Here is a 17122-nt window from a genome sequence, read left to right on the forward strand (position 1 = left end):
TTGGTAGAGGGTTGGGGGGAGGTGGGTAGTTGAAGGGCAAGACAGGGGTGGGGGTGGAATAGGCTATAGGGAAATAAATGTGGCAAAGGGATTGATATTGTTTCTGTGAGGGCCAGTATGGGCTTGATGGGCTGAATGGCCTCCTTCTTTGAAAGTATGAAGTTTGAAATATGATTTAGCCCATTCAAAATTAAGAGTAATTGAAGACTTCTAAACTGTTTTAAGATATCTCTAAAATTTAAAATAAAGCACAAAGTGCCGGAGGGACTCAGCGAGTCAGGCAACTCTGTGGAAGGATTGGACAAGTGACAATTCGGGTCAGGACCCTTCATCAAACTAATTATAGTGGAGGAAAGAAATCTGTAAAAGAGAGGTGCTTGCAAAGATGCTGCATGACCAGCCACTTAGTGTTTTCCTTAAGATTCCAGAATCTGCAGTTCCTTATGTTTCCATTTAAAACTCAGAAACCTGAAAGATCGAGTCAAAGAGTCATACAGAATGGAAACAGGCCCTTCAGCCCTACTTGCCCACACTGACCAACATGTCTCATCTAGTCAAAGAGTCATACAGTGGAAACAGGCCCTTTAGTCCAACTTGCCCATGCTGACCAACATGTCCCATCTCCACTAGTCCCACCTGCCTGAGTTTGGCCCATATCCATCTAAACCTGTCCTAAACATTTCTTAAATGTTGCGCTAATAGTTTTTAGGTAACAGATATTGAAAAATCTCAACTAATAACCATCGATTGGCCTTGCAGCCGGTCTGCTCCCTTGAATTGATGGGAAAGCACTCCCTTGTCAAAAACAAATGTGTTTCAGAATACAAGTGGATGGGACGATATTTCATATTCTGTGCTCGGATGAATTTCCAGGCAAATTTCATTATTGGCCACTTCTCACGAACACTGTCAGAGTTAATTCACTGTAGCACGAGTGTTTTGTGAACATGAGCCCATAAGGAATTTAATTCGTTCATGATCACAAAATGCCATTTTTTGTTTTTTTGGTGTTAGCTCTATTGTCTCAGCTCTATTCAGAAGACTGGCTTGGTTTGTTTCAGAATGTAGCTAATCTTAAAACATCTTCTAGTCTCGGAGAACAGTTACACGATGTCAGCTAAATGGCGCCCTGATGAATCAAAGACTAATGCAACCCGGGAATAAACCAATTTTAATTACTTCATTGTTTGTAGATTCAGTACAAAACCACAAGCTATCTACAAGTAAAAAGGAAATGAAACCTTTAATCACATTCAATCAAATTCCCGATTTTGGTATCTGGTGTGACAGTGCTCATGAGTTAGACCTCATTTGGACTACGCAGTTGCAGCATGGGACCCATACACAAATAAAAACATTGCTTCCATCGAACGTGTCCAAAGACAGGCCGCTCGATTTGTTACTAACACCTATGAGAGAGAAGCGATTGTCACCAAACTTCTGAATTCTCTGGGGTGGAACCCTCTCCAAGATAGACGTGAAGCTCACCGTTTGACCTGTTTTTACAAAATGTTAAATGGTCAGCTCGACATAGATTACAAGACCTACACCAAACCCAAACCAATTAGGAGCAGACGAGGGCATTCGATCCAATTTGTGATCCAAGCTACAAAGACAGATGTGTACAGCAATTTGTTCTTCCCACGCACAATTAAAGCATGGAATAATCTCCACCCTACCATAGTTACCCAACCAGATGCAACTAAATTTAAAGTAGCTCTTTCTTCCCAATAACCCTTTCTGGCTTAAGTCCTCCCTTCACCACCTCCAGTTTAAATTCCATTTGGAATATTTTGGAGGACCAAGAAACCAAGGACCAAGAAGAAGTCTGTTTTGTCGATCTACAGACATCAGCAAGAATCCCACCATTGACAAGTGGGAAATTTAAATTCAGTTAATTAACTAAAGTGGAGCTTAAAATAATTTTTTTAAGAAGGAACTGCAGATGCTGGAAAATCGAAGGTACACAAAAATGCTGGAGAAACTCAGCGGGTGCAGCAGCATCTATGGAGCGAAGGAAATAGGCAACGTTTCGTGCCGAAACCTTTCTTCAGACAAGAAAAGCTAGCACAATGATTATTGTTATAAAATCTATCTGGCTCATTTGATTGACTGAAAGATACAGCATGGAAACAGGCCCTTCTGCCCACTGAGTCCATGCTAACCATCTGTCAGCTGTCCACCCATTCAAGCCAGTTCTATGTTATCCCACTTTCTCATCCTCTCCCGAGACAGTAGGGGAAATTTACAGAGGCCAATTCACCTACAAAACCTGCACGTCTTTAGGATGTGGGAGGAACTGGACCACGCGAAGGAAACCCGTGCGGTCACCGGTAGAACATGCAAACACCGCACAGACAGCACCTGTGGTCAGGATCTCTGGTGCTGTGAGGTTGCAGCTCTACCAGTTGTGCCATTGTGCCGCCAAATTTGTGCTAAACTTTCTCTAGTCTGACCTATTTTCCAAAGGTGTGGTTGGCTGTTAACTGCCTCTGAAATGGACAAGCAGACTTAGGGATTTAGGAATGGGCGATAAAAAGCTGGCCTAGCCATCAATGCTTGCATCCTGCAGTTGAATTCATAAGTTCATAAGTTCATAATTTATAAGAGCAGAATTAGGCCATCCAGTCTACTCCGCAATTCAATCAAGGCTGATCTATCAACCCCATTCTCCTGCCTTTGCCCATAGCCCCTGACACCTGTACTAATCAAGAATGTGTTAATGTACACCTTAAACATTTCTATTAACTTGGCCTCCACAGCCGTCTGTGGCAATGAATTCCACAAATTCACCACCTTCTGATTAAAGAACTTCTTCTTCATCTCCTTTCTAAAGCTACGTCCTTTTATTCTGAGGCTATGGTCTCCGCTCCTAGATTCTCCCATTAGTGGAAACATCTCCTCCACTATAAAATAAAATAAAAGCTTCCATGCACGACCCAAGCATGGGCGGCACAGTGGCGCAGCGGTAGAGTTACTGCCTTACAGTGCTAGAGACCTGGGTTCCATCCTAACACCGGGTGCTGTCTGTACATACCGCGTTCTCCCCGTGACTGCATCCTTTCACACTCCAAAGATTTACAGGTTTGTAGGTTAATTTGGCTTCGGGTGCCCTAACAAAAATTGCTAGTAGAAACATAGAAATAGGTGCAGGAGTAGGCCATTCGGCCCTTCAAGCCAGCAACACCATTCAATATGATCATGGCTGATCATCTAATATCAGTGTCCCATTCCTGCTTTTTCCCCCATATTACTTGATTCCTTTAGCGCTAAGAGCTAAATCTAACTCTCTCTTCGAAACATCCAGTGAATTGGCCTCCACTGCCCTCTGTGGCAGAGAATGCCACAGATTCACAACTCCCTGGGTGAACAAGTTTTTCCTCATCTCAGTGGACGGGGGTCACTGGTCAATGCGGTCTCAGTGGGCTGAAGTGCCTGTTTCCAGGCTGTATCTCTAAACTAAACTAAACTGAACTAAACTAAATTATACTAATCTAATCTAAACTAAACTAAACTAAACTTCTTCCTCATCACCCTTCTTAAGGTACGTCCTTTTATTCTGAAGCTGTGGCCTCTAGTCCTAGACTCTCCCACGAGTGGAAATATCCTCTTCACTATAAAAGAAAAGAAAAGAAAAGTCTCTATGCACAACCCCATAAGCGACTGAGGTACTTTAAGCTGGGTACTTCAGTTCACGTTAGAGAACACAGTGAGACAAGGTGTTTGTTCAACAGCAGGAATGGTCTTTCTCATTGAGCATTGGGATGCAAATAGTTGCTTGAATCCCACAGCTCACACCGGGCACACTGATCTGTCTTTCAGTCTCCTTCTAACAGACCAGGAATCTGATGCAACATAGAAGGAGGGAGTTCTGACGGGTCTGGTGAAATGTGAATTCCTGCAGCCATTCGCATTGCTTTAATGAAGTTGCTCCGGTTATGTGTCAAGAACTTATCTGATCGGATGGGGTGTCAGTCAAATGATTGGGTGAAGTTCACAAGAGTGCTGAGTGTTTGGACAATCTGACAATCCAAATGCGCGGAAGAAGAAATACGCCGAGGGAACTGCACTGATTGATTTGAGTAACAGCTGTTGGTGCAGCAAACCTGGTCTTCCCATGTTCATTCTTATAACCTGCAGCAGTGTAATGGTGTAACTGAACGAACAGTGACGCAGCTGGTAGAGCTGCTGCATCACACGCCAGAGACTCGGGTTCCATCCTGATCTCGGATGCTGTTTGTGTGGAGTTTGCACGTTCTCCCTGTGACCACCTGAGCTTCCTCCGGGTGCTCCGGTTTCCTCCCATATCCTAAAGACGTTCAGGTATCCAGGTTTCAGTCTGAAGAAGGGTTTCGGCCCCGAAACGTTGCCTATTTCCTTCGCTCCATAGATGCTGTCTCACCCGCTGAGTTTCTCCAGCATTTTTGTCTACCTTCGATTTTCCAGCATCTGCAGTTCCTTCTTGAACAGGTTTCCAGGTTGTCATCACCACGGCTACGATTGGCTAGGCCAACCCTGCAAGGCTGCCAGGACAACGGACCTTCATGGTCAGATCACGATCCCTGCATTTACATCCACTGGGTACTTGAACATGGTGTCAAACTGGCGACTCTGTATACTGTCTCATTATACTACTGCCATACACTTGTACTTTATCTCAGATGCTTATCTAATATGTATCCAAGTGCTTATGTATAGTGATACTTCTGAACAATATACCAAAAATAATTTAATTGTACCTCGGTACATGTGACAAATAAAGTGCCATACCTTACCATACTTTCATTGGCTTCTGTAAAATTGCCCTTAGTTTGTAGGGAGTGGATGAAAATGGGGGGATACATAAAAGGTGATCGATGATTGGTGCAGACTCGGTGGGCCGAAGGGCCTGTTTGCATTCTGCATCTCTAAACTAAACTAAACTATCTCCCTGTGAAGGGTCTCAATGCTGAACCTGTGGAGGTCTCGACCCAAAACGTCACCCATTTCTTCTCTCCAGAGATGCTGCCTGTCCCACTGTTACTTCAGCATTTTGTGTCTACCTTGTGTCTACTTGTGTCTACGGTTCGAATCCCGCTTGGAGTGCATACTATCGTTGTGTCCTAGGGCAAGACACTTCACCCACCTTTGCCTGTGTGTGAATGTATGTGAGTGATTGGTGGTGGTCGGAGGGGCCGTAGGCGCAGATTAGCAGCCACGCTTCCGTCAGTCTGCCCCAGGGCAGCTGTGGCTACAGAGGTAGCTCACCACCACCGAGTGTGACTGAGGAGTGTATGAATAATGCGATGTAAAGCGCCTTGAGTATTCTAGAAAGGCGCTATATAAATCCCATCCATTATTATTATTATTACCTTAAACTATCTACCTCATTGGAGACCCTCAGACTATCTTTTATCGGACTTTATTGGACTTTATCTTGCACTAAACCTTATTCCCTTTATCCTGTATCTGAACACTATGGACGGCTTGATTGTAATCGTGTATTGTCTTTTTGCTGACTGGTTTACGTGTAACAAAAAAGCTTTTCACTGTACCTCGCTACATGTGACAAGAACATGTCACGTGACTTGACGCTCCGGTTTCCTCCCATATCCAAAGATCTAGAGTGATTTATTGTCATATGGCCCGAAACGGAACAATGAGATTCATACTTGCAGCGGCACAACATATTACTCTGTAAAACTCATAATAAATACAAATCAAAATCAGTATATAGAAAATTAATGGACAAATAAATAGGCAATAGTAGTGCAAATTCAAAAATAATTACTCAAAAGTCTATGTAATTTAGAGCTTATTTGAGGTTGTAGTGTTCAATAGCCTAATGGCTGTAGGGAAGAAGCTGTTCCTGAACCTGGACGTTACAGTTTTCAGGCTCCTGTGCCTTCTTCTCGATGGCAGGAGTGAAATGAGAACGTGGTCAGGGTGGTGTTGGCCTCAGATGATGCTGGCTGCCTTTCTGAGCCAGCGACTGTTGTAAATCCCTTCGACTGGTGGGTGGACTAGATAATTAGCCACTGTCAATGTTCCTTTGTGTGTGGGTGAGTGGTAACATTTGGGGGAGTTGATGGGAATCAGAGGAGAATAAAAATAGGTGTTTGATTGTCAGTTTGGAACACGGGGGCCGAAGAGCCTCTTTCCTGTGTAACTCTGTGATTCATAAAGGTAGAATCCAAATAACATGATACACAAAGAAGATGGGGTGTGGGGGGAGGGGGGAGAGGGGGGAGGAGGGAGGGGGGTGGGGGGTGGGGGGGGAGGTGAGTAAGTACGAGAGAGAGAAGATGTCATTGATGGTTGATTTAGGGCGTATCATGCTTTGTGTGGTTAACAGCTCACATGATGAACATAACCACTCTGACTGTCTCATCTTGAATAATCAGATGCCTGAATCTAACTTCTTTTCATTTTGTTCTTTCATGTAACAGACATTGAAAGGAGTTCCACCACGTTATTTCAGCAGCATAGAAAAGCTCCTGCTAGCGTATGAGAAACCAGACCAAGGCTTAGTGGTAACTTTGCTGCATCCAGTGGAATATAAAACATATAAAATCCAAAACCACAATGAAGGTGAGATCCATACACGTTTGTCTATAGATAACATGAACCTGCTTATATATCATGGTGGCACATCTTCTTCATCTTGCTTATGGCGTGCACAGTCTAAAGTTGTAGATCAAGGGTTGACATCCAGGCCAGGACAGCATCAGTAACTGGGTGGATGGCTTTGATGCCCCCAGGGAAAAGCCTCAGCGAGCAGTCATTCATGATGTGTGGGATGGTCTGGTCTGGATGTCCATAGTCGCAAGCAGGGCTGTCTGTCATCCCGCACTTATGCAGGTGATGGGCTGTCCTTGCATGGAGGGTGCGGATTCTGTCCAGGGTTAGCCATTGCTTGCGATGGAGGTCAAAACCCGGTGGGGTCCGTGATGTCCTCTCCGTTGTTGGTGTTGCCATCTTTCCAGGCTCTGCACCACTCAGTCTTGGAGTCAAAGTCTTCCAGGGATTTAACGGAAGACCAGAAGGGTTTGCGCGACTTCAGGTGCATTTTGGGCATGGAATGGTGGCACAAGGAACTGCAGATGCTGGAATCTTGTGTAGTACACAAAGTGCTGGAGTAACTCAGTGGGCCAGGCAGCAGTGGAGTGCATGGATAGGTGACGTTTCATGTGAAGAAGGGTCCCGACCTGAAACGTCACCTGTCCATGTTCTCCAAAGATGCTGCCTGATCCAGCACTTTGTGTTCTAAATATAATAGCTTTTTATTTTCATCAGCTGACTTTACCCACATATAAGAATATCACTGAAAAGCTCATATCATATGTTGTGCTGATGTATTAATGGAATTTTTGATCTTTTCACCCATTTCCCTATCAAGACATGTGCAGGAAGGGACTGCAGATGCAGTTTACACCAAAGATAGACACAAAATGCTGGAGTAATTCAACGGGTCAGGCAGCATCTCTGGAGAAAATGAATTTGTGAAGTTTCAGATCGAGACCCTTCTGAAGAAAGCTCTCGAACCAAAACGTCACATATTCATTTTCTTCAGAGATGCTGCCTGACCCGTTGAGTTACTCCAGCATTTTGTCTCTATCAAGGCAGTTGGCAAATGGTCATCCCAACATCCACGTTATCTCAAGTGAATGAGTCAGGTCAGCCTTAATTAGTGACTGCTGGTTAATCCAGATATGAGTGTACAAGAGTTTTGCCCACTGTGAGAGTCATCCCACGAGCATAGTGCAACCATCTGCTTTCAACCACACATCACACCTAGTTTAGCCTCAATCTCCTCCATAGACAAGCCCACAACTCTAACGCCTGAACCAACCTGATCTCCCGGTTGCTGGACACTTTAATTCTCCTTCCCATTCCCACACAGACCTCTCTGTCCTCAGTCTCCTCCATTGTCAGAGTGCGGCTAAATGCAAATTGGAGGAACGGCATCTTGGGTAGCTTACAGCCCAGTGGTATGATTATTGATTCCTCTCACTTCAGGTAGCCCCGGCATTTCCTCTCTCTCTATCTCTTGCCATAGAGGGAGTACAGAGAAGGTTCACCAGACTGATTCCTGGGATGTCAGGACTTTCATATGAAGAAAGACTGGATAGACTCGGCTTGTACTCGCTAGAATTTAGACGATTGAGGGGGGATCTTATAGAAACTTACAAAATTCTTAAGGGTTGGACAGGCTAGATGCAGGAAGATTGTTCCCGATGTTGGGGAAGTCCAGAACAAGGGGTCACAGTTTAAGGATAAGGGGGAAATCTTTTAGGACCGAGATGAGAAAAACATTTTTCACACAGAGAGTGGTGAATCTCTGGAATTCTCTGCCACGGAAGGTAGTTGAGGCCAGTTCATTGGCTATATTTAAGAGGGAGTTAGATGTGACCCTTGTGGCTAAAGGGATATGGAGGTATGGAGAGAAGGCAGGTACAGGATACTGAGTTGGATGATTAGCCATGATCATATTGAATGGCGGTGCTGGCTCGAAGGGCCGAATGGCCTACTCCTGCACCTATTTTCTATGTTTCTATGTTTCTATCTCTCCCGCTCCCAAGTCGCACCAGCTTCTCATTTTCATCCTACAAACAGCTAACAATATCCTGTTTCCTTTATCACCGCTACTTTTTTACATATCTTTCATTCATTGTTCTTTATCTCTCCACACCAATGTCTATATCTCTTGCTTCCCTTATCCCTAACAGTCTGAAGAAGGGTCTCCACCCGAAACGTCACCCATTCCTTCCCTCCAGAGATGCTGCCTGTCCCGCTGAGTTACTCCAGCTTTTTGTGTCCATCTTCAGTTTAAACCAGCATTTGCAGTTCCTTCTTACCCACTCTAACTCTAAAGCACGGAAAACTGCTTTGGATGTACATAAGGGACATTGGAATGATGAAAGATTGGTGTATCATATAATTTGCAAGACATAATTTCCCAATATTTATGGAAAGGCCAAATTCATTAGAAGCCATCCTTGATTTTTTGTTTTTACCTCTCTACACTTTTTACATCCTGATGGTGTTTGGTCTAATTGCTCTTGATTCTGAGGCTGATATTGAAAAGAGGATAAGAAGTTTACTCTGATCATGGATATTTTACACTTTGATGAACACAAGGATAAAATGTTCAAAAGGGAACATAAGCAAAATAATGGCCATAAAAGAAATCAAATGTCAGACTTTGTAATGACACATTGTATTTCCCTTTCATTTGATATGAGCCTTTAGGATATAAAATTAGGCTGTAATGTTGTGATGGATCAGTTGGAAGTTGCTCACCCTCTTTGCCACATGCTCATTAATGTAATTGTACAATTTCTTTCCGTGACTTTTGACCATATTAATATCACAAAGGGGTGTAAAAAGACCTCAATATTCATATGCACCAATTACTGAATGCAACAGACAAGTAGAAGAAAACTCGTTTTTAAGAAATAAATCTGGTACTTATTATGATATTGGCCTTCAGGCCATGATTGTCTCTACTTGAGCTCAATAAATAAATCCTGACTGATAAATAAAGAGATGAGTACAATAATGAACAAAGTTACATTAACTATTAAATTAAAGAATGGTTATAAAGGCTAGGAGTCATAAAGTGTGGAAATAGGCCTTTCGGTCCAACTTGCCCAGGCCGACCAACGTGTCCCATCCACACTAGTCCCACCTGCCCATATCCATCGAAACCTGTCCTATCCATGTACCTGTAAACATTGTGATAGTCCATGTCACGACTTCTCCCTCTGACAGCTCATTCCAGACACCCACTACCCTTTGTGTGAAAGCTACTCCTCAGATTCATGTTTAATCTTTTCCCTGTCACCTTAAACCTATGTCCTCTAGTCCTTGATGCCCCTACTCTGGACAAGAGGCTCTGTGCATCTACCCAATCTATTTCTCTCATGATTTTATACACCTCTATAAGATCACCCCTCATCCTCCTGCGCTCCAAGCAATACAGTCCCAGCCTGCTCAACCTCTCCCTATAGCTCAGACCCTCGAGTCCAGGCAACAACCCCGTAATATTCATACCAGTGGTATGAATATTGATTTCTCTAACTTCAGGTAGCCATGGCATTCCCTTTCTCTCTATCCCTCCCCCACCAAAGTCACATTAGCTTCACATTCCCCCCAACAAACAGCTAACGATGGCCTGTTTCCTTTCTCATCGTTACTGTTTGGCATATATTTCCACATCATCAGCCCTAAAACATCAGGCCTCAATAGGCCCCGACCTCGAGTGAACAGAGGCAGAGGACAGAACTTTGGTGCCTTCCCTCACAGTGGGAAACATTGATTCCGCTGTGGGGGGATGTTTTTATGTTTTATGTTACACTCTAAAGTGTTTCATTCATCTTATTTGTGTGCTGCATGGTAACTCAAATGTCACTCCACCAATTGGTGTATGTGACAATAAATGTCCTTTGTCCTTTATCTCTCGTTTCCCTTATCCCTAAACAGTCTGAAGGGTCTCGACCCGAAACGTCACCCATTCCTTCTCTCCAGAGATGCTGCCTGTCCCGCTGAGTTACTCCAGCATTTTGTGTCTATCCTCGTAAATATTTTCTGCACCCAGCCCAGCTTGACAACAGAGAGTCCAGCAACAGAAGAGGTAGTCTGGTGAGCTGGAACGTGACTCTCAGGTTTCCATTTTGCAACACACAGGCACGGACGTCAGTGATGATCTGACCCGCCCCTGTTCTGTGGAGAGGTTTAAAATGTTGAGCAAGCTCGCAATGGAAATTTAATTTGAGCATTTCTAATATTGCTCAAGTTTTGTTTTGAATCTGTGAGGAGCTGTCCTGGAGATTTCTTGAATTGATGGTGATATGTTAAGATCACATTATTGCCTCACGATTCTTTAGTCTGTGGACTGTGGTTATTGCTAGAGTCCACTTCACTTTGTGGAAATTTGTGCTGACTGCAACATTGCTGCAAACCATTTCCATTGAGCCCTTGCCGATTATGAAAAATACCACTCAAATCGTAAAGATATTTTGAAATTACTTCCGTAAAACTGTTTTGTTTACTGCTTGGAGTGAAGAAACTATTCAGCAGCTTGTTGGATGTGTTCCTTTTTAATGGGCCATCTTTTGTATGCTCCTGGTGTTCAAAGGTGCAATGAATGCTGAGAGAATGGAGCAGCTGGGCTTGTACACTCTGGAGTTTAGAAGGATGAGAGGGTATCGCATTGAAACATGCAAGATTGCTAAGGGCTTGGACACACTAGAGGCAGGAAACATGTTCCCGATGTCGGGGGAGTCCAGAACCAGGGGCCACAGTTTAAGAATAAGGAGTAAGCCATTTAGAACGGAGACGAGGAAACACTTTTTCTCACGGAGAGTGGTGAGTCTGTGGAATTCTCTGCCTCAGAGGCCGGTTCTCTGGATGCTTTCAAGAGAGAGCTAGATAGGGCTCTTAAAAATAGCGGAGTCAGGGGATATGGGGAGAAGGCAGGAACGGAGTACTGATTGGGGATGATCAGCCATGATCACATTGAATGGCAGTGCTGGCTCGAAGGGCCGAATGGCCTACTCCTGCACCTATTGTCTATTGTCTATTGAATGAAGTGAGAAGTGTCTTACGTCGGACATTGAATGGAAGAACAGGCTTGAGAGGCTATGTGGTTTACATGGGTTCCTGTGTTGGTTTAGTTTAGATTACTTCAGAGATACAGCATGGAAACAGCCCCACCAAGCTGACCATCGAGCTCACTCTCATTCTGAGTTCACACTCATTCTGTTTTTTGTTTCCATTCCCTGCACACTTGGGAAAATTTTACAGAGACCAAGTAACCTACAAGTAACCTTCATGTCTTTGGGATGTGGGAGGACCCAGAGGAAACCCCATGCAGTGACAGGAAGAACATGCAAACTCCACACAGACAGCATCCGCGGCCTGGATCGGACCTGGTTCTCTGATGCTGTGAGGCAGCAGCTCTACCAGCTGTGTCACTGTGCTGCCCCATGTGCCACTGTGTTTTTCAAATTCAGCTCTGTTGCTTAGAACAGGAAGGACAGCAGCAGTGGCTTTAATTGTTAAACCACATGCACCGAGGTGTCTTGAGTTCATAAGTTCTATGAGAATTAGGCCATTTGGCAGGAAATGGTGTTGGATAGACTGATGGGACTGAAGGCTGATAAATCCCCAGGGCCTGATGGTCTGCATCCCAGGGTACTTAAGGAAGTGGCTCTAGAAATCGTGGATGCATTGGTGAAAATTTTCCAATGTTCTATAGATTCAGGATCAGTTCCTGTGGATTGGAGGGTAGCTAATGTTATCCCACTTTTTAAGAAAGGCGGGAGAGAGAAAACAGGGAATTATAGACCAGTTAGCCTGACATCGATGGTGGGGAAGATGCTGGAATCAATTATAAAAGATGAGATAGCCGAACATTTGGATAGCAGTAACAGGATTGGTCAGAGTCAGCATGGATTTACGAAGGGGAAATCATGTTTGAATAATCTTCTGGAATTTTTTGAAGATGTAACTAGAAAAATGGACAAGGGAGAGCCAGTGGATGTAGTGTACCTGGACTTTCAGAAAGCATTTGATAAGGTCCCACATAGAAGATTAGTGGGCAAAATTAGGGCACATGGTATTGGGGGTAGAGTGCTGACATGGATAGAAAAGTGGTTTGAAGACAGGAAACAAAGAGTAGGGATTAAGGGGTCACTTTCAGAATGGCAGGCAGTGACTAGTGGGGTACCGCAAGGCTCGGTGCTGGGACCACAGCTATTTACAATATACATCAATGATTTGGATGAAGGGATTCAAAGTAACATTAGCAAATTTACAGATGACACAAAGCTGGGTGGCAGTGTGAACTGGAGATTGCTATGAGAATGCAGGGTGACTTGGACAGGTTGGGGGAGTGGGCAGATGCATGGCAAATTAAGTTTAATGTGGATAAATGTGAGGTTATCCACTTTGGTAGCAAAAACAAGAAAGCAGATTGCTATCTAAATGGCGTGAAGTTGGGAAAAGGGGAAGTACAACGGAATCTGGGGGTCCTTGTACATCAGTCTATGAAAGTAAGCATGCAGGTACAGCAGGCAGTGAAGAAAGCAAATGGCATGTTGGCCTTTTTCACAAGAGGAATTGAATATAGGAGCAAAGAGGTCCTTCTGCAGTTGTACAGAGCCCTAGTGAGACCACACCTGGAGTATTATGTGCAGTTTTGGTCCCCTAATTTGAGGAAGGACATTCTTGCTATTGAGGGAGTGCAGCGTAGGTTTACAAGGTTAATTCCCGGGATGGCGGGACTGTCATACGCTGAGAGAATGGAGCAGCTGGGCTTGTACACTCTGGAATTTAGAAGGATGAGAGGTTATCTCATTAAAGATTGTTAAGGGCTTGGACACGTTAGAGGCAGGAAACATGTTCCCGATGTTGGGGGAGTCCAGAACCAGGGGCCACAGTTTAAGAATAAGGAGTAAGCCATTTGGAACGGAGACGAGGAAACACTTTTTCTCACAGAGAGAAGTGAGTCTGTGGAATTCTCTGCCGCAGCGGGCGGTGGAGGCAGGTTCTCTGGATGCTTTCAAGAGATAGCTAGATATGGCTCTTAAAAATAGCGGAGTCAGGGGATATGGGGAGAAGGCAGGAACAGGGTACTGATTGGGGATAATCAGCCATGATCACATCTGTTTATGACTGATGCAATCGTGTATAATTTTAACTATTACGAACAAGACCAATATAAAATAGAATTGTACTTTCTGTCTCTCTGTTAGGTATTTTTTTTCTTTGTTTTTTTCTCTGGCTCGAAGGGCCGAATAGCCTACTCCTGCACCTATTGTCTATTGTCTATTGTCTATTTGGCCCATCAAGTCTACTCCACCATTCAATCATGGCTGATCTATTTTTTCCTCTCAACCCCATTCTCCTGCATTCTCCCCATAACCCCTGACACCCATACTAATCAAGACCTTATCAATTGCCTTAAAATATCCATTGACGATCTTCACTGCCATATCTGGCAATGAATTCAACAGATTCACCACCATCTGACTAAAGAAATGTCTCCACTTCTCCATTGTAAAGGTTCTCTTATTCTGAGGCTATGACGTCTGGTCCTAGACCCTCCCACTAGTGGAAACATCCTCTCCACATCCACTCTATCCAGGCCTTTCACCATTCAGTAAGTTTCAATGTGGTTCCTCCCCCCCCCCCCCCCCCACTCCCTTGTCCTTCTAAATACCAGCGAGTACAGGCCCAGAGCTCATGATTGAGTTTGAAGCATCGGTAAGCTCTGCAGGATGTGTCCATGGTGACTCCCACTTGCAAAGGAAGAAAGGCAAATGTGCTGAGTGCATTCAGTTTGGTGACAACAGCATATCTCTGCAGTAGCTAGGGTGAGCTACAGTTGTGCAAGTGAACGACCGTTGAATGTGTTTCATTATTCTAGGGAAGAAGCTGTTCCTTCACCTTGATGTTACAGTTTTCAGGCTCTTGTACCTTCTTCCCGATGGCAGTGGTGAAATGAGTGTGTGGCCAGGATGGTGTAGGTCTTTGATGATGTTGGCTGCCTTTTTGAGGCAGCGGGGGGGGGGGTAGGTGGGGGATGTGAATAACACGGGGTGGGGTGGAGGGGGTGGGGGGGGAAGGATAATCTGGGGGGTCGGGGGTTATGAATAACCCGGGGTGATGTTGGCTGCCTTTTTGAGCCTGGGGCCACAGCTAGTGCGGAGAAGATGCGGCAATCCCAGCTCAACTCCCGCCGGGCCAACCGACAGGCCCGGACCCTACCACCGCCGCGAGGCTCCACCGTCACAAGGCCTCACCGCCGTGGCCTCGATGTCTCCTTCACCGCCGTGGTCTTGATGTATCCTTGATGGTTGCGTAAAACCCCAGCCGGGGCGTCGGGGGTAGAAGGCCGGGTGAGAAAAAGCGGAACGTTAATTTAAATGCGGCCCTCCCCCTGACGTCACTCGAAGTTCGTGGAATATTCTGTGTGTGGAACGGGTACCGACCCGAGCCACCATGGCCGCCCACCTCATTGTGACGTCATCAGTCGAAGCCTAAAAGGCAGTTTTGTCTTTTTTTTTTACTTTAATCACCAATAAATCGTGAAATATTGCATCAAATCTTAAGTGAAGCTGATCACTGAGGGGAAAAATGTGTCAGAATATGTAAACATTTTATCATTACCGCATAGCATTTTGGCAAAATATAAAGATACACACACATATACACATATACGCACACACATACAAGATGAGAATTTTAAAGTTCTAGAGATTTCAATATTCTATCTTGCACTAAATGTGGCACTTTTATTTGTGCACTGTTGAGGGTTACATTGTATTGATATATAGTCTTTCTTGGATTGGATAGCATTCTCCAACCTTAGCGAACACTCTCCGTCCGTCCACCCCTGCCCCCTTTCCTGTGTCCCCTCCACTCCAGTGCACACTCATTCCTACAACCCATTCCCTCCACACCCCTGTCCCCTTCCACCTATACCCCTCCCTCAGGCTTTACATTTCGTACATTTTACCCTCTTCTCTCCTTATTTGACATTTGTTTGTCTCCTTTTGGTCTTCTTCTGTCACCCTTCTATCTTCTATTCATCTCTAGCCGCTGTCCACCCATTTGCCAGTCAACCCCCCCCCCCCCCCCCCCCCCCCCACTCACCTTTATCTACCTATCACTTGCCAGGCTACACATCTCTTTTCCTGCCTTACTCCCCCACTGTGAAATAAACCCTTTGGAGTTTTCTTCGAGATTTACCAGCAGAAGAGAAGGGGGCAAATCTAGTGACCTTATGCATTTGGTCATCTAGGGAGCATTGCAAATCGTGGTGGAAAATGCTGTTACTCTTATTGGAGAGTATTTTCCTTCAGGAGTGTTGAATGTAAGTCACAGTTCCTGTAGCGGCACCATGGTGCCAGCGGTAGAGTTGCTGCCTCACAGCACCAGACACCCGCGTGTGAACCTGACTTTGGTTAGTTCCTGTACGGAGCTTGTACGTTCTCCCCATGATCACGTGGGTTTTCTCTGGGTGCACTGGTTTCCTCCCACGCTCCAAAGACGTACAGGTTTCAAGTTCAAGTGAATTTATTGTCATGTGTCCCTGTATACGACAATTAAATTCTTGCTTTCAGCACGCAGAACATAGTAGGTATTTACTACAAAACAGATAAGTGTGTCCATATACCATAATATAACCATAATATAAGTCTGGAGAAGGGTTTCGGCCCGAAACGTTGCCTATTTCCTTCGCTCCATAGATTCTGCTGCACCCGCTGAGTTTCTCCAGCTTTTTTGTGTACCTACCATAATATAAATATATGCACACATGAATAAATCAACTGATAAAGTGCAAATAACAGAAAATGGGTTACTAATAATCAGAGTTTTGTCCGAGCCAGGTTTAATAGCCTGATGGCTGTGGGGAAGTAGCTATTCCTAAACCTGGTTGTTGCAGTCTTCAGGCTCCTGTACCTTCTACCTGAAGGTAGCAGGGAGATGAGTGTGTGGCCAGGATGGTGTGGGTCTTTGATGATACTGCCAGCCTTTTTGAGGTTGGCTTTGAGGTTTGCAGGTTAGTTGGCTCTGTAAATTGTAAATTGTCCCCAGTGCAAGTGTACGGGGTGATGGCTGGGCGGCGTGGACTCGGTCGGCCAATGGGCCTGTTTCCATGTTGTTTCTCTAAAGTCTAATGCCTCAGCCTTGGCGGTCATTTCGAAATCTATTTGTTATGTAACTGGGCCAGGATAACCACCCATGCCTAAACGCATTGCAAGAGTGAAAGATAAAAATGTGCCTGACTGATCTTTAAAAAGTATTTCTCTGCTGCATAGATATGTCAATGAATAAGAAAGGATTAGAAGTAAATACTGATAGGGTGAGAAATGAACGTTTCTGTGCAGCATTGTAAACACATGAGGAGATTAGTTAGCTTGTTATTGTGCTGTAAATCAAATGTAATTATTTGTAATAGAAGCTCCCTCGGGGGAAGCTGTTCCCTGATGTTGTCGAATACTTAAAGATATTCCCTTAATTATATGGGGTGCTGGCTTCATGGAAACAGATTTCTGGTAACTGTGTATTTGAGTAGAGAAGTAAAAGAGTTGGAAGAATTGAAAGTGACTGTTTCCAAAGATGTCGTTGT

General features: G+C 44.5%; 1 protein-coding gene across 1 annotated transcript in view; it reads left to right on the plus strand.

Moving 5' to 3' along the window:
- LOC116974629 (SH2 domain-containing protein 1A-like) overlaps window positions 1-17122 on the plus strand; it is a 78336-nt gene that overhangs the window by 42601 nt on the left and 18613 nt on the right. Inside the window, exon 3 of the mRNA XM_033023311.1 lies at window positions 6429-6570. Within this exon, the coding sequence (XP_032879202.1) occupies window positions 6429-6570 (142 nt within the window). The remainder of the gene's footprint in view (window positions 1-6428; window positions 6571-17122) is intronic.

The sequence above is a fragment of the Amblyraja radiata genome, chromosome 6, assembly GCF_010909765.2.
Source record: "Amblyraja radiata isolate CabotCenter1 chromosome 6, sAmbRad1.1.pri, whole genome shotgun sequence".
NCBI classification, from domain to species: Eukaryota; Metazoa; Chordata; class Chondrichthyes; order Rajiformes; family Rajidae; genus Amblyraja; species Amblyraja radiata.